This window comes from Armigeres subalbatus, chromosome 3 (assembly GCF_024139115.2).
Source record: "Armigeres subalbatus isolate Guangzhou_Male chromosome 3, GZ_Asu_2, whole genome shotgun sequence".
Classification (NCBI taxonomy): domain Eukaryota; kingdom Metazoa; phylum Arthropoda; class Insecta; order Diptera; family Culicidae; genus Armigeres; species Armigeres subalbatus.
Genome location: NC_085141.1, coordinates 197,403,417 through 197,425,338, shown reverse-complemented (window position 1 = coordinate 197,425,338; position 21,922 = coordinate 197,403,417). Strand labels below are relative to the sequence as shown.

The 21,922-nt window shown below is 40.5% G+C and overlaps 1 protein-coding gene across 1 annotated transcript in view; it reads right to left on the bottom strand.

Annotated features, from left to right (window-relative positions):
• Positions 1–224: 224 nt before the first annotated feature.
• LOC134225008 (uncharacterized) overlaps positions 225–21,922 on the bottom strand; it is a 98,712-nt gene continuing 77,014 nt past the window's right edge. The window contains exons 4-9 of the mRNA XM_062704740.1: positions 5,015–5,131; positions 3,413–3,588; positions 3,067–3,340; positions 2,710–3,001; positions 2,487–2,614; positions 225–1,863 (exon numbers count right to left, since the gene is read on the bottom strand). Coding sequence (XP_062560724.1) covers positions 1,712–1,863; positions 2,487–2,614; positions 2,710–3,001; positions 3,067–3,340; positions 3,413–3,588; positions 5,015–5,131 — 1,139 coding nt within the window. The 3' untranslated portion in view covers positions 225–1,711. The remainder of the gene's footprint in view (positions 1,864–2,486; positions 2,615–2,709; positions 3,002–3,066; positions 3,341–3,412; positions 3,589–5,014; positions 5,132–21,922) is intronic.

Genomic DNA, 21,922 nt, shown 5'->3' with positions numbered 1-21,922 from the left:
AAATGATCGACTGAATGATCGTTAACATCCTTGAATGCAGTAAATACCAGGTCCCAACACACCATGTGTCTCCAGGTGTATTAGGCCGATGAAGAGTTGATAATCAGACGAGCTATCGGCATAACGTTTTCGAGCTATCGGCACAACAGCAATTCCGTACATCAAAAGTTAAACAAAGTCATATTTAAATAAAAAAAAAAAGTTCTTTCTATAAATAAAACAAATTGTTACGTTGCATAAAAATTTATTATAACTAGCAAAAGTCATTCAGTAAGAGTAAAGTTTTTTTCGATCTTCATTTAATTCTATGGACAGGATTTTGCATTTTCTTATTTTCGTCGTTGTTTTATTTAAAATGATCTTAATGTTCTAGATGGTGATGATGTCGATGATTTAAAATAAATACGATGATAATGTTTGAATCAAAACCATTCATCAAAGAGCATATGAACTCACATGAAGTCCGATAGATACTGTTCGAGTGGTTTGGTATTAACTATGGGTTTAAAATAAATTACTATTCTAAATGACAAGCAATCTCTATATGGGTTATAAATTGATAGTTTCATTATTGCTTCACACAAGCTTTAGTTCATTTTTACTAATTCTGTGCTCTAGTTTTGTTCCTTTAGAAATACATCATGCTGTGCAACTCACTATACAATGATTAACCCAATAGAAAGAGCCATCTAGCCGACGATCGCTTTTCTACGGTCTATTACTGATTTTCTTAAATATCGTAAACCTTCAGTTGTTGCGTTCAAATTGTATAATCATTATGATTCTGTGGAAATAATTATTTCAAAACATGGTTAAAAACAAGTCATTTACGATAATTTGTTTTTTTTTTCAATTCCTCTATCTTGTACAAATATGTATTAAGGTATTAAGATATTTAAGAAATATAAGTTCTCTAATGAAAACTATGTCATGATTGCAATTGTTTCAAATGAAACATTCCTATGCCTGCTGTAAATCAAGGGTACGAGAACTTATGCTGACAGAATGGTCCTTGCATAACAGTTATAATATTAGTTTGTTCTTAATCATGTGTTTGACGTGTTGTGAAATTGTGTTCAACACAACGATGGATTGAATAGAACAAATCAACTTCCAGGCGTAAATTTCATTGTTCCGTGTGTTGGTTCTCGTAATACGATGCATATCATCCCTGTAGTGGCACTAATAATCTAAACCGGTTCATCATAAATATTGAATACTATTTCCACACCGGTGACATCGTTTTCGATAAATTCTTCTAGTAGACCAGAGTTTTACATAAGTACACATTAGGTTATTTGTCCTACCACATGCATATAACATGCACTAATCGATTGTCCTATAAACTCCCTTTTGAATTAACTTTGACATAATATTTCAGTCGTAGCAAAGTTTGTTGTATTTCCGAACACAAGAGTATTTTATTTTAAAATACTTTGTGTATACGTCTGATGTATGATTGTCCGTCACAGTCCTAATAAATACTTACAAACAAAACTGTTGTGGGAAATTAAACAACATTGACTGCTCAAAAAATTCTAAATATATAATCGCTTTCATAGTTTTGTTGACCTTGCTTCCTTGTCAGCTATGATGATTTCTATCATCTGTTCCTTTATCGGGAAGAATAACTCGCTCTTATCAAACTAGTACAGCACAATAAATAAATTAGGCTAATGCTGAGTCGTCGTTGCCGTTTTCCTTGATAGCCCTATGCCATGACCTTGTGTGGTTGGATCCACTTTTTCATGTAGTAGCAGAACAGGGTAGACATGTAGACCAACACCATTAGAGAGCACGTCACGGCCAACGCTAATACAGAAGTTTTGGTTGGACATGGTTCGATTATGGTGACGGTTTTATCTGTGAAATGAGTAGTCAATTAACGCTTTATCATAAATTACACGTATCACGTATCACATGATTATTAGTCGTTGCTTTTGCATTGATGTGGAGCATTACCTAAATCCATGTGATCGTAAAGTATAATTACTTAAGTAAAATACATTCGAGTTTTTTTTTATGTGCAAAAGAACATTGTTAAAACATTCTTTCTCATAATCAATGTGAGTTGTATTTTTGAAGTACGAGAAAAGACGGCTTTGGCAGGTTTTGTTCTATTATTGTCAGGGGGTTTTTGTTTATAAAATTTGGCCACAACATTCTTCGATATGCAAAGAATGTTTAGGCCAAATTTCAGCATAATTGGTTATAGAAAACCCCCTGCCAATAATAGAACAAAACCTGCCAAAGCCGTTGAAGCCACTCTATTGAAAAGTGAAAATTTTTGGTAGTTGAGCAAAATATTAGGAACATTTGTACAAAAGACGAATCAAGGGAAAAATCGAAAGAACAAAAGAAAATAACGTAATATTGGATTTTTTCAAAAGCCTGAACAATGAGAATTTATAGTCAACGGCCAAAGATGAAGATGAACGATAAAGGAGCCATTCTAAAAGTAGGAAGAAGAAAACGCCTAAACATACCTCTACCATATTCTGTGCTGGCTTCACTTCTCAGGAAATCTCGGTTCTTTTCATCTCCAAAGTCGAGAACAAGAATTTCTTGTGAGATATTCATTTCCTCTTCCTCTTCCTCCGTGATTGTTTCATTCCTGTGGAAAAAAAAAACAATCCAAGTCATAGTAACTCGTATAAAAGCACAATATATGTATATCAAAACTTTAAATAATAATAAATAAAAACAAACCTTGTTACGGAACGACGTTTTCTGCCCCAGGACTCTACTGAATCCCTACCCCATTCACAGACTGCTGGCTCGCATGGGCCCAAACAATATTTGACATTGCATTGGAAAATCACACCGTAACTCTCTGTAAATCGGAAGGCCTCGTATATCGACTGCAGGGCATTTCCATCTTGAGTAAATGCGGGGAAAATTGTTGGATCGACAGGACATCCATCATCATCGATAATTTGGAATGTGCTTTTCGAGTCCTTGGCCATTGCAACGCATGATCGAGCAAATATACCATAGGGAGCTGTTTAACAAAAGAAACACATCACGTCAATTTATTCTGATGGACAAATGCTCTAAAACACGTACTATCCTCTGGAATTTCAATACGGAATGTGAGACGATCTCCAATACGAACAGTTTCCACTTCCCGAGTTCTTGCGTCCAAAATGCGAATCCTTGGAGGAGGAGCTTCTGGAGAGGAGTTGATGTGGATCATCTCGGGATCGCGAATCGGTAACATTCCGAAAGAAATGTTCTTGGAACTCATGTCGTAGGTGCACTTCACCTTGTAGATCTTGTCTGCCTTGGTCATAACCACTGAGTGATGTTGCAAAACCACAGTATTACTGTAGATACCAGTCTACAAGAACATAGAATAAGTAATTATTTTAATTTAGGTGGAATGATGTGGATTGCTAGAATATATCCGTACGGCACTCTGCGTGTTACAGTCCTGTCCTCCCATTGTGAGATCTAACCGGAAGGAATCCGAGTTAATCACATCAATATTGCACGTTTCGGATCGTCCCAGAGCATAGATACGTCCGTTGAATGGCTTGTTGGTGCGGACTTGTACCGCAATCCGCGTGTCTTTGCAGTGCACAGATACTATAACGACAGAAAAAACATGTTATTTTCATAACGGGGCATTTTGGGGTTAGTTTCAAAAACTGTATCTCAATCACGTCCTGCTAACTTCCTGGAATATCTAAACAAGATAACTAAAACAAATGTTTCGTATGTGTCCAGTGTTTATTAAGGAAAAAAGTACGTTAAACCAAAAAATTAAAATAAAACAAATCTGTAGATTGTAGAGAATTTATGAAAAGTCTATCAAATTTTGTTAATGCCTCATTCAATTGATATTTTAGACCTCAAACAAATATTTATATTGGTCGGACTATTTAGCTCCAAATAAAAAAAACTAGAATAATCCACATACAGTGAGGTTTTGACGTTTGATCCTTCCTAATCTTCTTCTTCTTCTTATTGGCATTACATCCCCACATTGGGACAGAGCCGCCTCGCAGCTTAGTGTTCAATAAGCACTTCCACAGTTATTAACTGCGAGGTTTCTAAGCCAGGTTACCATTTTTGCATTCGTATATCATGAGGCTAGCACGATGATACTTTTATGCCCAGGGAAGTCGAGACAATTTCCAATCCGAAAATTGCCTAGACCGGCACCGGGAATCGAACCCAGCCACCCAGCATGGTCTTGCTTTGTAGCCGCGCGTCTTACCGCACGGCCTAATCATAAGGAATTATTTTCAGACTTCAGTATTGAAAACGAGAAAAAACTATTCAACATCGCTGTGTGCCTTCCGGCTGAAAAAAAAAATACAAATATTGTTCGATGCATCTTTGCTTCTTCATGGATTTGGCAGAAAATTGTCCTTATCTTTATCTTTATTGGGAGAGCAGGGAAAAGCCCGTACGAGTAGTACTCGTATAGGCACTTTCTCGAATGGGCGCAAAACCTTCTCATCTTCACTTTTTTCAAGCTGCTCAGTGCTCATTGAAATCAAGGGATGGTACTTTGAATCATGAATTACGTGTCACAGTTTGTAACAAAACATAGTACCCATCCATGACCCTTTACTGAAAGCAATACCTACACTTCCAGAAGTCTAAAAAAATAAAAATGAAACAAAAAAGAGTGAGTCTTCCTTTCCAGTGCGACTTTCTGAAAATCAAACATTCATGTTGTGTTTAAAAAATACAAAAAATTTGGAGCCAATGCAATTGAGACAACTATTTCGACTGAAAATCTACAAATATTGTTCGTTGACTGCAAATCAGCATTCAAAATGCTCATGCCCTTGCCAGTGATTTTAACATTGCTTAATTATAAAAATACAGTTATATATTTATGTCAAAGATATCAAACATCTACTACGCAGTGTACATGAATTATCAATCCGTCCACAGGTAACAAACAACTGCAAAAAATCAAATGATTAAGTGAATGAATATTAGGACAGAGAAAACATTTCACATTTAAGAGTGTTTACCCGGGTTACAATTATCTTACCATCGTAGCATGTTCCAGTTTTATCACAGTTAGCGTCGTTCCTGGTTAAGTTATTGATCGAGTGATCTTCTGCTGCATCGAATACCACAGGGAGCGTGGTCTCACCAGGTCCTGCCTCTGAAATTAGGATTAAATGGTTGAAATTCATATTAAAGGCATAATTGTTTTTTTGCCTTTATCGTATACTAAGTATACGTAAAGGCTATATGATCACTCCAAAAACAAACTTTTGATGGAAGGCTCGGAGACCCATAGTGTTATATACCAATCAACTCAGCTTGACGAATTGATGTGATGTCTGTTTGTGTGTAAGTATGTTATGTATGTGTGTGTGTATGTGTACACAATTTTGTAGACACACTTTTTGGAACTTAGCATTGGTCGAATTACTTGCAACAATTCCATTCGACGGGGAATCCTGTCTCATTGTTTGCTATTGAAAATTGGCCAGATCGAACTATCCAACCATCCATCGTTCACACCGCGAAAATCGGACGACTGCGGTGGGCCGGGCACGTAGTCAGAATGTCGGACAATAACCCTTTGAAAATGGTTCTCGACAACGATCCGACGGGCACAAGAAGGCGAGGTACGCAGCGGCCAATGTGGATCGATCAGGTGGAAGATGACTTGCGGACCCTCCGTAGACTGCGTGGTTGGCGACGTGTAGCAATGGACCGAGCCGAATGCAGAAGACTCTTATATACCGCACAGGCCACTTCGGCCTTAGTCTGAATAAATAATAATAATAGCGTCGGTCGCAACGCCGATGCATATCTGCGTTATTTGACCATCTTAGCCTTGAATCCTATTTCCATAAAAAATAAACGAAAAAAAAACAGGTTGCGATTCAGCCTCAATTCCCACAAAAAAAAATTTGGAAAGGAAAAATATTTTAAAAAAAATCCTCCGCAGATGTTTTTTGGCATCACGCCGCCGATACTTTGACATCAGCGGACTGCAGCTACAATTTTGAAAAATGTTCATGTTTTACAATAATCCAAGAATAAATCTTAAAAAAAACTTCAAAAGAATTTCTTGTGGATATTCAGGAAAAATCCAGTGAAGAAATTTCTTGTATGAACTTTGACATTAGTTCATAAAATTCTGGTAAAAAGCTGGCATTCAGAATGATTTTTGAACTATTCTCTCTGAAGAATTTTGCTTGGAAATTTTGCTACAAATTGTTAATGAAAAAAAAAACAAAACATCTCCAGTGTAAATTCCAAAAAAAAATTCTTAAAAACCCGAAAAAGATTGCACGTGAATTCTGTCTGAAAATTCAAAACAGTCCCGTGGGAAATACATATAATTTTTGGTGAAAAAGTTCTTCCGAATCTTCACCAAAAATTCTTCTTTATTTCCAAAAGAAGTTTTTCGAACATTCTAAGGAACTTCAAAATGTTCAGTCTCCAAAGAAGCAAAGGCGTGGGATTGCCAATCCGGAGAAGACGAGCTCGATTCTCGTTCCTGTCTAGGATGTTTTCGGGTGGGAAACATTCTCGACACCCTAGGTATAGTGTATCCATCGTACTTGCTACACAAGATATACACACTTAAATTCAGGATTCCAGCTCGGTAATATATTTTACAGATTGAATTCAGTAAAAGAAAATTTAAGCCGAGAGCTCAGCTACTTGATAAGAATTTACTGACATCTGTAATATTTTTTACTGACGTTTCTAAAGTTTGATCTGAAATACTGAGTTTCGGTAGTATTCATTACCGATCAACTCAGTTCTTAGAAAACATTCTGCAATTGTCAAAAAATAAACCGATATTACAGTAAAAATCAATGCGCTATGCTGAACACTCGGCAAAGTAAATACCGATCTCTCAGTTTTAGCCACATGTGGCTTCTCCGTGTGACGCCATGTTTTTTTCGTAAGTTAACTCAGTCCGCGCGTGTTTGCTGCAGAAGTAAATAATATCACAGTTTAATATGCAGGTAAGTTAAATTAATTTGTTCCAATGAATGGTAGTCATTTTTAACAGGTTTGTTAATTTGATTTGATAATTCTTTTTTAGAAATTTGCAGTCAAATGACTGAAATACAGGCTAAACAGGCAATTGCCATCTCACTCAATAAGAACGATCGCAACAATCATCTTCCGTGAAATATTGTTGATTAAATAGATATATATATATATATATATATATATATATATATATATATATATATATATATATATATATAATAAACACATAAGAAGTTATGAACATATCCTTAGTTTCGTTGTTTGGATTTTTTCTATCGCCTTATTTGATATTATTTTTTATTTCATTCAGTATTTTTTTACCGGGATCCGCACTAATATTTGCAGAATGCCTCGGTATGTTTTACCGAGTGCTCGGTAGTTTTTACAGATCAATAATAATTGACAATTCGCCCCGAGTTTGCAGAACCGAGAACTCGGTAATTAGCTGAACTATTTTACTGAGGTGGCTACCGAGAGCTCAGCTATTGAGAAATCGGTAATCTCGGAACCGAGCTCGGTAAATAAAATTAAGTGTGTATAATCGTGTAATGGCTGGCATATAAAAGCTTTCAATTTATAACTGAGGAAATGCTAATAGAATATACTAAGTTGAAAAGCAGACCAACTTCCAGTTGGAATATGGAGCCACAGAATAAGACTTAGAAGAAGAAGACTTATAAATTTTTCAAGAATAAGTCTTATGAATTTCCAAGAGATATTAAACAGCCAATGCCACAAGAAACACTTTGATATTTCCGTTGATTTTTTGTTTTTCGATTTTTTTATATATACTTTTTTACGCTCTTTGTGAATTCTATCACATTTTTATGAATTTTCCAAGTATTTTGTTATTTTAGGCATTATTTAGAATTTCCACGGAAGAGTCTATGGAGTATCTTCAAAAAATTCTTTGGATTTTCAAAGAATAAATCTTTAGAATTCTCAAGCCGCCTAGAAAACCAATAATTACGAACAATATAAGAGATAATGCGACTCGATATAATCGGCAAAGACCTAGGCGACGAATAAAGGATCACGATTGGAAGCTTGGAACATGGAACTGCAAGTCGCTAGGTTTCGCAGGTTGCGACAGGATGATCTACGATGAATAACATCCCCGCAACTTCGACGTCGTGGCGCTGCAGGAGATTTGCTGGACAGGACAGAAAGTGTGGAAAAGCGGGCATCGGGCGGCTACCTTCTACCAAAGCTATGGCACCACCAACGAGCTGGGAACCGGCTTCATAGTGCTGGGTAAGATGCGCCAACGCGTGATTGGGTGGCAGCCAATCAACGCAAGGATGTGCAAGCTGAGGATTAAAGGTCGTTTCTTCAACTATAGCATCATCAACGTGCACTGCCCACACGAAGGGAGACCCGACGACGAGAAAGAAGCGTTCTACGCACAGCTGGAGCAGACATACGATGGATGCCCACTGCGGGACGTCAAAATCGTCATCGGTGACATGAACGCGCAGGTAGGAAGGGAGGAAATGTATAGACCGGTCATCGGACCGGATAGTCTGCACACCGTATCGAATGACAACGGCCAACGATGCATAAACTTCGTAGCCTCCCGCGGAATGGTAGTCCGAAGCACCTTCTTTCCCCGCAAAAATATCCACAAGGCCACATGGAGATCACCTAACCAAGTAACGGAAAACCAAATCGACCACGTTCTAATCGACGGTAAATTCTTCTCCGACATCACGAACGTCCGCACTTACCGCAGTGCGAATATTGGATCCGACCACTACCTCGTTGCAGTATGCCTGCGCTCAAAACTCTCGACGGTGTACAACACGCGCCGAAGTCGGACGCCACGGCTTAATATTGGGCGGCTACAAGACGGTAGACTAGCCCAAGAATACGCGCAGCAGCTGGAAGTGGCACTCCCAACGGAAGAGCAGTTAGGCGCAGCGTCTCTTGAAGATGGCTGGAGAGATATTCGATCCGCCATTGGTAGCACCGCAACCGCTGCACTTGGCACGGTGCCCCCGGATCAGAGAAACGACTGGTATGACGGCGAATGTGAGCAGTTAGTAGAAGAGAAGAATGCAGCATGGGCGAGACTGCTGCAACACCGCACGAGGGCGAACGAGGCACGATATAAACAGGCGCGGAACAGACAAAACTCGATTTTCCGGAGAAAAAAGCGTCAGCAGGAAAATCGAGAACGTGAAGAGACGGAGCAACTGTACCGCGCTAATAACACACGAAAGTTCTATGAGAAGTTGAACCGTTCACGTAAGGGCCACGTGCCACAGCCCGATATGTGTAAGGACATAAACGGGAACCTTCTTACGAACGAGCGTGAGGTGATCCAAAGGTGGCGGCAGCACTACGAAGAGCACCTGAATGGCGATGTGGCAGACGAAGATGGCGGTATGGTGATGGACCTGGGGGAACGCGCACAGGACATAATTCTACCGGCTCCGGATCTCCAAGAAATCCAGGAGGAGATTGGCCGGTTGAAGAACAACAAAGCGCCTGGGGTTGACCAACTACCAGGAGAGCTATTTAAACACGGTGGTGAGGCACTGGCTAGAGCGCTGCACTGGGTCATTACCAAGATTTGGGAGGAAGAAGTTTTGCCGCAGGAGTGGATGGAAGGTGTCGTGTGTCCCATCTACAAAAAGGGCGATAAGCTGGATTGCAGCAACTACCGCGCAATCACATTGCTGAACGCCGCCTACAAGGTACTCTCCCAAATTTTATGCCGTCGACTAGTACCAATTGCAAGGGAGTTCGTGGGGCAGTACCAGACGGGTTTTATGGGCGAACGCTCCACCACGAACCAGGTGTTCCCCATTCGCCAAGTACTGCAGAAGTGCCGCGAGTACAACGTGCCCACACATTATCTATTCATCGATTTCAAAGCCGCATATGATACAATCGATCGGGACCAGCTATGGCAACTTATGCACGAAAACGGATTTCCGGATAAACTGACACGGTTGATCAAAGCGACGATTGATCGGGTGATGTGCGTAGTTCGAATTTCAGGGGCATTCTCGAGTCCCTTCGAAACCCGCAGAGGGTTACGGCAAGGTGATGGTCTTTCGTGTCTGCTATTCAACATCGCTTTGGAAGGTGTAATACGAAGAGCAAGGATTAACACGAGTGGTACAATTTTCAATAAGTCCGTCCAGCTATTTGGCTTCGCCGACGACATAGATATTATGGCACGAAACTTTGAGAAGATGGAGGAAGCCTACATCAGACTGAAGAGGGAAGCCAAGCGGATCGGACTAGTCATCAACACGTCGAAGACGAAGTACATGATAGGAAGAGGTTCAAGAGAAGACAATGTGAGCCACCCACCGCGAGTTGGCATCGGTGGTGATGAAATCGAGGTGGTAGAAGAATTTGTGTACTTGGGCTCACTGGTGACTGCCGAAAATGATACCAGCAGAGAAATTCGGAGACGTATAGTGGCTGGAAATCGTACATACTTTGGACTCCGCAAGACGCTCCGATCGAATAGAGTTCGCCGCCGTACCAAACTGACAATCTACAAAACGCTCATTAGACCGGCAGTCCTCTACGGACACGAGACCTGGACGATGCTCGTGGAGGACCAACGCGCACTCGGAGTTTTCGAAAGGAAAGTGCTGCGTACCATCTATGGTGGGGTGCAGATGGCGGACGGTACGTGGAGGAGGCGAATGAACCACGAGTTGCATCAGCTGTTGGGAGAACCATCCATCGTTCACACCGCGAAAATCGGACGACTGCGGTGGGCTGGGCACGTAGCCAGAATGTCGGACAATAACCCGGTGAAAATGGTTCTCGACAACGATCCGACGGGTACAAGAAGGCGAGGTGCGCAGCGGGCAAGGTGGATCGATCAGGTGGAAGATGACTTGCGGACCCTCCGTAGACTGCGTGGCTGGCGACGGGTAGCCATGGACCGAGCCGAATGGAGAAGACTCTTATATACCGCACAGGCCACTTCGGCCTTAGTCTGAATAAATAAATAAAATGTTTTTTGAATTGGTACCATAAATTCTTCCAAAATTTCATCGGAAATTCATTCTTCTTCTGGAAGTCATTTTGATTTCTAACTTCAACTAAACATTGCTTTAAATCTTTCCCATGCACAGGAAATGATTTAGAAATTTTAAGGAATTTTCACATTAGAAAATCTTTAAAATTTTGATTTTTTTTTTAAGACTTCCTACTGGAAATACTTCAAAAGTACAACCGTTACAAAAGTACAATTTTTTCGTTATTTCCACTCGGGAAATTCATTATTGGTGTTTCAAATGAAGCTTTTCGATTTTCTACTGGAAAATCTTAGGAATTTCCATAGGAAATATTTTGGCATATTCCGAATAATTTCTTTTGGAAATAAAAAACAACTGCTGAAAATTCCTAAGAATTTATTTTGGAAAACGAAAAAAAAATTCCATTGGAAATTTAGAAGAATTTCCTTTGAAGATTCATCAAAGTTGCACAAGATTTTGAAAAAAATCTTCAGAGATTCTGTAAAAAAAGTAAGCTGGATTTTTTTTCTAATTTATTCTGGAAATTTTTCGGAATTTGATTTTTATTGGAATTTTCATCGTAAATATGTATTTCGGATCCTTCTACGGATTCTTCTAGTTCTTCAAAATGTCCGAACATTTTTCGGAACTCTTCCACAGAAATTCGGAAAAAATTTCGTTGAAATTCTTAAGATTTTTCCGTGGAGACTCCGAAGAATTTCTTGGCAATATTCCGGAGGGTTTCCCTTGCAACTCCAGAATAATTATTCTTTAAAATTAGGAAGATCTTGGAATTTAAAATTAATCCATGCAATAAATGTAGGCAATAATTTAGGCTTAAGAATCCTAGTTTTTATGATATTGAATAATTAGGATAATTCATCGAAAAAATTATTAATGCACCTAAATGTTCTAAATGCACAAAAGGTAGGTATGGTAGGTATGAAAAAGGTTATGACATAGAGAAGCTTGCATTTAAAAAAATCAACATGAAATTCTAAATAAAATGCTTTTTAAATTCATAAAAGGGTCTTAGAACCAAGGAGATTCCTGCGATATGAAAAAAGTCGCAATGTTACTGAAAAAACACTCCAATTCCTAAAACAATCTAGGTTAAAAAATAGTGTTATAATAACGATTGAAATTGAATTCCTAAACAAATTTCAACTCTTTCAGGACGGATGGGTCATATATGCCCAGCCTTTTAGATTGTCTATAACAGAGCTTCCCAAACCTTTGGGTATGCGACCCACCTAGCAAAATTCTTTATGTCTCGCGACCCACCTAAGAAAAAAATGCATTTTACCAAAAATGCATTATCAGAATGTCATCTGTTTCGGCTTCTTCCACATAAAAAAAATTCACGTTACCTTACATGCACAAATGCAAAAAATGACGAACATGGCATTGTTTGTCAAAATGTTAGCGTTTTTATTTTACTTCATTAAGGGGACAGCTTTTAGGCATAAATGTTTAAATAAAATAGCGTGGTGATGGATATTTAAAATAAAATGCGGTTTGAACTTGAAATAATGTTCCTGAAAAAAATGATCAAAAGGTTCGGCATTCGAGCTGCAATTAATATTTGTTCTGCGCGACCCACCAACAATCCGCTCGCGACCCCCCTGGGGGTCGGGACCCACAGTTTGGGATACCATGGTCTATAAAATCGCAAAAGAGAGCTAGGGCAGTAGATGGTTAATTGGATAAATCGAATGATCTGAACTCCAAGAGTGCGTGTTGGCTCTTGTTTCGGACAACAGAACGATTGCGCGATTTGCCAAAATTTTGTGTTCTGCATTGCGCAGCCGGTAATAAAGTTAATTAGTTCAGTGCGTGTTGGCTCTTGTTTCGGACGGCAGAACGATCGCGCGATTTGTTCTGCATTGCGCGGCCAGTAATAAAGTTACTCGGTTCAGTGCGTGTAGGCTCTTGTTTCGGACAGCAGAACGATCGCGCGATTTGCCGAAATATTGTGTTCTGCATTGCGCAGCCGTCAGTGCCTGTTTTGTCGTGTTTCTGCCCAGTGAGCAGATAGTTCGCGCGGCCGAGTGAGTAAACAATTGGTGAGTGATCGGACGTGTTTCAAGTAGGACTTAGAACATTCGTAAAATCCGAGTTTTTGGTTCTGTTTTTAATGTTTGGTGAATAAGTGTGCGGTTGAACGTGTTTTGTATATGATGCGCAACATTTGTAAAATCTAAGTTACTTTGTCCTCCTTTGGACGGTTCGTAAGTAAATTGATGAATATATTTTATTATTTTTTCAGCATATACTGTTATTGACGAACGCTCTATATTGTCGAATAGAGCTCCCTATTATTCACCTTACCCACTAACACAAATTTTCCTTCCCGAGACATCTATGAAGGTAGTATGGGTTCCCTGCATCTTCACTAGTAGATGTTGAACTAACATTCCTTCCCTTCCTTTCGTGATTGTAAGGACGTGGCCAGATATACAACTGCTACTGTATAGGAAAAGGTACTAATCCCAAGTACCAATTTGCGACAATATACAGTAGATTGCTCAATTGAGCATTGTATAACCAACCACGATTTGTAAAATCACATATGCTATGCTATGCTAAATCGAATGATCTGAACTCCAAAATAATAATTGGTCTATAATACATTCATTCCTTTATGGGTTGCTTATGGAAGGACCATTGACTGAAGCATATTCGAGATGTGGAATAAAAGTTCCTTGGAAAATTATTAGAGTGACTGAGAAAATATTTTTAGTATGGCATTATTGGCTTCCACGAGTAGATATCAAAATAAAATTTCAATGAAGAATTAGAAATTTTGAGATATGAGCCACCTCTGGATTGAAAATCTCTTTAATAGAGAAAAAAATAGAAATTTCCCATAATAATATGGGAAAATGCCAAAAAAGAAATCGGGGTATGAGTATTAAATAAATATATTTTATTTATTTATCATCAGACTAAGGCCGGAGTGGCCTGTGCTGCACATAAAAGACTTCTCCATTCAGCTCGGTTCATGGCTGCACTTCGCCAACCACGCAGTCTGCGAAGGGTCCGCAAGTCGTCCTCCACCTGATCGATCCACCTTGCCCGCTGTGCACTTCGCCTTCTTGTTCCCGTCGGATCGTTGCCGAGAACCATTTTTACCGGATTACTGTCCGACATTCTGGCTACGTGCCCGGCCCACCGCAGTCTTCCGATTTTCGCGGTGTGAACGATGGATGGTTCTCCCAACAGCTGATGCAACTCGTGGTTCATTCCCCTCCTCCACGTACCGTCCGCCATCTGCAACCCACCATAGATGGTACGCAACACTTTCCTTTCAAAAACTCCCAGTGCGCGTTGGTTCTCTACGAGCATCGTCCAGGTCTCGTGTCCGTAGAGAACTACCGGCACATAACATATAGGCATCTTTGCCGTGGAATGTGGTCCTTCCATAATTTTGGAACGCTAGCGAACCTAGCGGTGGAAGTCAAGCTTTACTGAACAACGCGCATTAGACAGAGCAGCATCGCATGCTTTGCTTTCTCTTTCTTTCGCCTTGGATATACGGGAGTGCCGTTCGTCGATTGTTGATACACAAAGAGCCTACTTTGAAATTTGCAGTTTGTTCTATGATGTCTATCTGTTTTGTGCTACCGGTCTTATAAGCGTTTTTTAGATAGTCAGTTTGGTACGGCGGCGAACTCTATTCGATCGAAGCGTCTTGCGGAGTCCAAAGTACGTACGATTTCCAGCCACTATGCGTCTCCGAATTTCTCTGCTGGTATCGTTATCGGCGGTCACCAGTGAGCCCAAGTACACGAATTCTTCAACCACCTCGATTTCGTCACCACCGATAGAAACTCGTGGTGGGTGGCTCACATTGACCTCTCTTGAGCCTCTTCCTATCATGTACTTCGTCTTCGACGTGTTGATGACTAGTGCAATCCGTTTAGCTTCGCTTTTCAGTCTGATGAAGGCTTCCTTCATCCTCTCAAAGTTACGTGCCATGATATCAATGTCGTCGGCGAAGCCAAATAACTGGACGGACTTCGTGAAAATCGTACCACTCGTGTCAATCCCTGCCCTTAGTATTACTCCCTTCAAAGCGATGTTGAATAGCAGACACGCAAGTCGTCTTGCCGTAACCCTCTACGGGTTTCGAAGGGACTCGAGAATGCCCCTGAAACTCGAACTACGCACATCACCCGATCCATCCTCGCCTTAATCAACTGTATCAGTTTATCCGGAAATCCGTTTTCGTGCATTAGCTGCCATAGCTGGTCCCGATCGATTGTATCATATGCGGCTTTGAAGTCGATAAATAGATGATGTGTGGGCACGTTGTATTCGCAGCATTTCTGCAATACCTGACGTATGGCGAACACCTGGTCTGTGGTAGAGCGTTCACCCATAAATCCCGCCTGGTACTGCCCCACGGACTCTCTTGCAATTGGTGTTAGTCGACGGCATAAAATTTGGGAGAGTACCTTGTAGGCGGCGTTCAGCAATGTGATTGCGCGGTAGTTGCTACAATCCAGCTTATCGCCCTTTTGTAGATGGGACACACGACACCTTCCATCCACTCCTGCGGCAGAACCTCATCCTCCCAAACCTTGGTAATCACCCAATGCAGCGCTCTAGCCAGTGCTTCACCACCGTGTTTAAACAGCTCTCCTGGTAGTTGGTCAACTCCAGGGGCTTTGTTGTTTTCAGCCGGCCGATCTCCTCCTGGATTTCCTGGAGATTCGGAGCCGGAAGTCGCATGTCCTGCGCGCGTGCTCCTAGGTTCATTACCATACCGCCACCATTGTCTGCCACATCGCCATTCAGGTGCTCTTCGTAGTGCTGCCGCCACCTTTGGATCACCTCACGCTCGTTCGTAAGAAGGTTCCCGTTTATGTCCACACACATATCGGGCTGTGGCACGTGGCCCTTACGTGAACGGTTCAACTTCTCATAGAACTTTCATGCGTTATTAGCGCGGTACAGTTCCTCCGTCGCTTCACGGTCTCGATCTTCCTGCTGGCGCTTTTTCCTCCGGAAAATCGAGTTTTGTCTGTTCCGCGCCCGTTTGTATCGTGCGTCGTTCGCCCTCGTGCGGTGTTGCAGCAATCTCGCCCATGCTGCATTCTTCTCCTCAACTAACTGCTCACATTCGCCGTCATACCAGTCGTTTCTCTGATCCGGAGCCACCGTGCCTAGTGCAGCGGTTGCGGTGCTTCCAATGGCGGATCGAATATCTCTCCAGCCATCTTCAAGAGATGCTGCGCCTAGCTGCTCTTCCGTTGGGAGTGCCACTTCCAGCTGCTGCGCGTAGTCTTGGGCTAGTCTACCGTCTTGTAGCCGCCCTATGTTAAGCCGCGGCGGACGACTCCGACGCGTGTTGATCACCGTCGAGAGTTTTGAGCGCAGACATACTGCGACGAGGTAGTGGTTGAATTCAATATTCGCACTGCGGTAAGTGCTTATGTTCGTGATGTCGGAGAAGAATTTACCGTCGATTAGAACGTGGTCGATTTGGTTTTCCGTTACTTGATTAGGTGATTTCCATGTGGCCTTGTGGATATTCTTACGGGGGAAGAAAGTGCTTCGGACTACCATTCCGCGGGAGGCTGCAAAGTTTATGCATCGTTGGCCGTTGTCGTTCGATACGGTATGCAGAATATCCGGTCCGATGACCGGTCTATACATTTCCTCACCTCCTACCTGAGCGTTCATGTCACCGATGACGATTTTGACGTCCCGCAGTGGGCATCATCGTATGTCTGCTCCAGCTGCGCATAGAACGCTTCTTTCTCGTCGTCGGATCTCCCTTCGTGTGGGCAGTGCACGTTGATGATGCTATAGTTGAAGAAACGGCCTTTTATCCTCAGCTTGCACATCCTTGCGTTGATTGGCTGCCACCCAATCACGCGTTGGCGCATCTTTCCCAGCACAATGAAGCCGGTTCCCAGCTCGTTGGTGGTGCCACAGCTTTGGTAGAAGGTAGCCGCTCGATGCCCGCTTTTCCACACTTTCTGTCCTGTCCAGCAGATTTCCTGCAGCGCTACGACATCGAAGTTGCGGGGATGTAATTCATCGTAGATTATCCTATCGCAACCTGCGAAGCCTAGCGACTTGCAGTTTCATGTTCCAAGCTTCCAATCGTGATCCTTTATTCGTCGCCTAGGTTGTTGCCGATTGTATCGAGTCGTATTATCTTCTATGTCGTTCGTAATAGTTGTTTTTAAAGGCGGCTTATTGGGCCTGCGCAAACCTCCTGTCTCGTCGGAGGGCCGTCGTGTCAGGGCTGTTTAGCGTCCCACCTAACACCAGGACTTGGGCTTGTGCACTTTGAGCGGCACACGGTCGCTTTGGCGGAGCGTACTTGCGGATACATGCAGCTTTTTATAGAGGTTTAACAGGGCCCACTGTCAAACCCCATCACATCCTAGGCAGGCGCCACAACTCGCAGATGGCCTGGGGAGGGATCGTCAAGCCCTTGGACATAGTCCCTGCTGCCCCCAAAAAAAATATATAATAAAAAATATAATAAATAAATATAGAATTACTACAAACAATGCAAAATTTCCATAAACAGTTGAAAATTTTCCACAAAACAATAATAAATAATCACTTGTAAATGCAAAAATTGCAATTATGAAATAAGAATTTTCCATAAAGAAATCAAAATGTTCCACGAAAAAAAAAAGAAAATTTTCATGAATAAATCAATATTAGCAATAAACAATTACAAAATTTTTCACAAAATAAATATTTTTTTTCACAAAATCTCAATGTAATAAAAATGAGTTGAGATTTCCTTACTGACGATTTAACTCGCGAACGGGTTGACCGATTTGCAAGATTTTTCCCTAATCGATTCGTTTTGGGATCCGCAAGGAACGCGCGGAAATTGATCTAGAGTGCAATGCTGCAAATAATTCATTGTGACATTTGCAACACCTGGACAATGCTGGTTTTCTTTCACATCAATCAAATTTCCATTAGAAAATATATAAAAAAGCAATCAATTCGATAAAGTTTTCCATGAACTTCAAACGCTTTTAAAGATGGGGTAATCTATGGAAAAATGCTCAATTTTACTGCTTTTTTATATACTTTAATGGAAAACAACTTTTTTTTTCAATGCTATTTATTGATTTTTTCGTGGAAAGGTTTTAATTTACCAAAAAAAATTATTTTGTTGAAATTTTTTTTATTTCTAATATTGATTTATTTATGGAAAATTTTGATCTCTTTATGAAAAATTCTTCTTTTATAATTGCTTTTAAAAATGATAATTTATTTTTGTTTTGTAGAAAAATCTTAATTGTGTATGGAAATTTTACATTATTTGTGGAAATTTAATATTTTTTATTGCTTATATCCTGATTTCTTTATTGGAAATTTCCTAATTGTTATGGAAATTTTTTAAAAATTTTTAGGCTGAGTTTTTATTTCAGTCGATATCGTATCTTTGAAGATCGACTCATGGTCTATTGAAGCTTGTGAAAGTAATAAAGGAGATCGCATCGGCTCAATGGACCTGCTTGGATGCTTAACGATACACGGATACATCGTTCAGAACTTGGTTGATCGGGTCGTTCCAAAACTCCGTAATATCATGTCTTATGATTACATAGGTATTTGTAGATATATTCTCAGGTTAGGACATTTTGTTGCTTGACATAATTTTTGATACTTCCGAGGATATGTACCTCAGAGCAGTTTGGCCTATGACACCCGAAAAAAATACGACTTTTAAGTTCTTTCTGTATTAGTTTTGGCAAGATCGAGTGGAAAACCCTAAATATGTTCGTTAAATTCTTTTTACATCGTCCTGAAAGGGTTAAATACCAAAATATAAAAATAAATTCTAGAATACCAAAAGGAACCCAAAGATATTAAAGACTGACTGTAGATTTAAAATGAAAACTTGCATTTTAAGCAAAAAATGTATAATTCAGGCAAGGGTTTATAAAGAACACTGTGTTACGGCTCTGATTAGAATCATAGAATCTTGTCATAACGAAGAGAGTTTTAACATTCTGAATAAAGCTTGTATGCCCTTAGAAAAATCTATTAATATTGGAAGGTAAACTAATTTGATGATTCTGAAAACAAAACTGGAATTTCTACAAGAATGCTACTCAAAAGAAATAACAGCAGGAGGTTTTTTTGCATCTCTAAGATCACATCTTCTTCTTCTTTTTATTGGCATTACATCCCCACACTGGGACAAAGCTGCCTCGCAGCTTAGTGTTCATTGAGCACTTCCACTGTTATTAACTGCGAGGTTTCTAAAGCCAGGTTACCATTTTTGCATTCGTATATCATGAGGCTAACACGATGATACTTTTATGCCCAGGGAAGTCGAGACAATTTCCAATCCGAAAATTGCCTAGACCGGCACCGGGAATCGAACCCAGCCACCCTCAGCATGGTCTTGCTTTGTAGCCGCGCGTCTTACCGCACGGCTAAGGAGGGCCCAATTACATATTAACTTTGTGATTCTCTGATAAACTTTTTGTTGTAAGAGTTCAGTTCAGATGCTTCGCTGAGGTTATTATCTTAAGAATTTCCAGCAGTCTTCCCACGAACATGTGTGATGTACAACTCAAGTACTTTTTCTTGAACATGTGTTGAACACCGAACGCAAATAATCGACGTTCGCATGTACAGCATTGTACGCTGTACCTGCGAAAACGAACTCGTACAAAAGTACAAAACTGATGTACAAACTTGCGTTCAGATCTGCCTGGCAGAAAAGGGAGCAAAAGAAAGAGCAAAATAACAGTCGGGAACGTTCCACGGTGAGTTGGTGGTACACAGTGCAAAGCGGATCTCCCAGATTTTTTTAGACGTAGACGTTTTAGACGCATTCGGATGAAAAATTGCAATTGGCGAATAAAGGTGGCATGAAAATGAAGAAGTCGAACGACGATATTTGAAAAAAATTGCACGGCAAAGCACGGATTTTTTTTTTTTAATTCTTCTAAGAAATTCTAGGAGCAATTTAATTACAACGGTTAGCAGAACGATCGCGCGATTTGCCGAAATTTTGTGTTCTGCATTGCGCGGCCGGTAATAAAGTTAATTAGTTCAGTGCGAGTTGGCTCTTGTTTCGGACGGTAGAACGATCGCGCGATTTGCCGAAATTTTGTGTTCTGCATTGCGCGGCCGGTAATAAAGTTATTGTACTTCCAGTTGAAAACCGAAGTGAGCTCTCGCGACAATCGTGTTTTCTCCCGTTTCCTTTTGTCGCAACTACGTCGCGACTAGTGCGCATCACGGCGCACGGCGGTGGCATAGATGCGCACTAGTCGCGATGCACTTGCGACATCAGGAAATAAGGAAAAACTCAATCGTCGCGAGAGCTCACTTCGGTTTTCAACTGGAAGTACAATAATTAGTTCAGTGCGAGTTGGCTCTTGTTTCGGACGGCAGAACGATCGCGCGATTTGCCGAAATTTTGTGTTCTGCATTGCGCGGCCGGTAATAAAGTTAATTAGTTCAGTGTGCGAGTTGGCTCTTGTTTCGGACGGTAGAACGATCGCGCGATTTGCCGAAATTTTGTGTTCTGCATTGCGCGGCCGGTAATAAAGTTAATTATAGTTCAGTGCGTGTTGGCTCTTGTTTCGGACGGCAGAACGATCGCGCGATTTGCCGAAATTTTGTGTTTTGTTTTGTTTTTCCTTAGGACGGTTCGTAAGTAAATTGATGAATATATTTTATTATTTTTACAGCATATACTGTTATTGACAAACGCTCTATATTGTCGAATAGAGCTCCCTATTATTCACCTTTCCCACTAACACAAATTTTCCTTCCCGAGACATCTATGAAGGTAGTATGGGTTCCCTGCATCTTCACTAGTAGATGTTGAACTAACATTCCTTCCCTTCCTTCCGTGATTGTAAGGACGTGGCCAGGTATACAACTGCTACTGTATAGGAATAGGTACTAATCCCAAGTACCAATTTGCGACAATATACAGTAGATTGCTCAATTGAGCATTGTATAGCCACCCACGATTTGTACAATCACATATGGTATGCTATGCTATGCTATGCAATTTAATTACAACGGTTAGCGGTACGAGGTTGGGCTTTTCAAATGAACGGATGCAGTATGACGTTCGTTGCACATATCATATAGCAGCTGCGCTACGATTTTTTCCAGAGTGAGGTTCTCCATTAATATATCCACATATTATTTCCGCTAAATGACTTCTACTTCTGCAGCTTATTATGAGAAAATAAAGCGAAGTTGTTCGCAGATTAACGACCATGATTTTGCAAATCATTTATTGGTTTAGGTATTATATTTTTCACTAACCGGTGAAAACCAATTTATCAAAAATCACTAGAATCCAATTGCAAAAAAGGTGCAGAACAACGTATTCCGTACGTATTCAACGTATAACGTACACTCAGAAATTTAGGAAACCATCGATGGAATAAAATCTATACTATTTTCTTATTTATGCAATTTATTCATTGCTTAGTATAAAATGTATACTATCATAGAATAAAAAATAAACTGACACCGATTAACGTTAAAGTATTTGCTCCATTGTATAAGGTGTTGACAGTTTGCCTCCAACTCCAGGTTGTGAAAAAAAATCTGGACGATCCGAAAACATAAAAGTAAAACTTATGTTTTGCCTGCAAATAAATAATTATATAAGGAATAACGCAAATAGCATGAATGGTAAGATTTCTGAACAAATGTTATCATACTATTCCACTATTTATTGATATTCCGCAGAACATAACTTAGAAACATATCTTTGCAGGTAATGCCGGGTGCCAGGCCGGAAGCTCGGCTGGTAGATTAAAGATGCTGCTTCCAAAAACAAGGAATAAGTTAAACAGAACGCTCATAAAATAGGACTACTAATAGCGTGGCATGATTGACATGCATGGTATACAAAAATGCTTCAGATCCCGAAACGCGGCGGATTACGGTGCCTTCAATGGAAG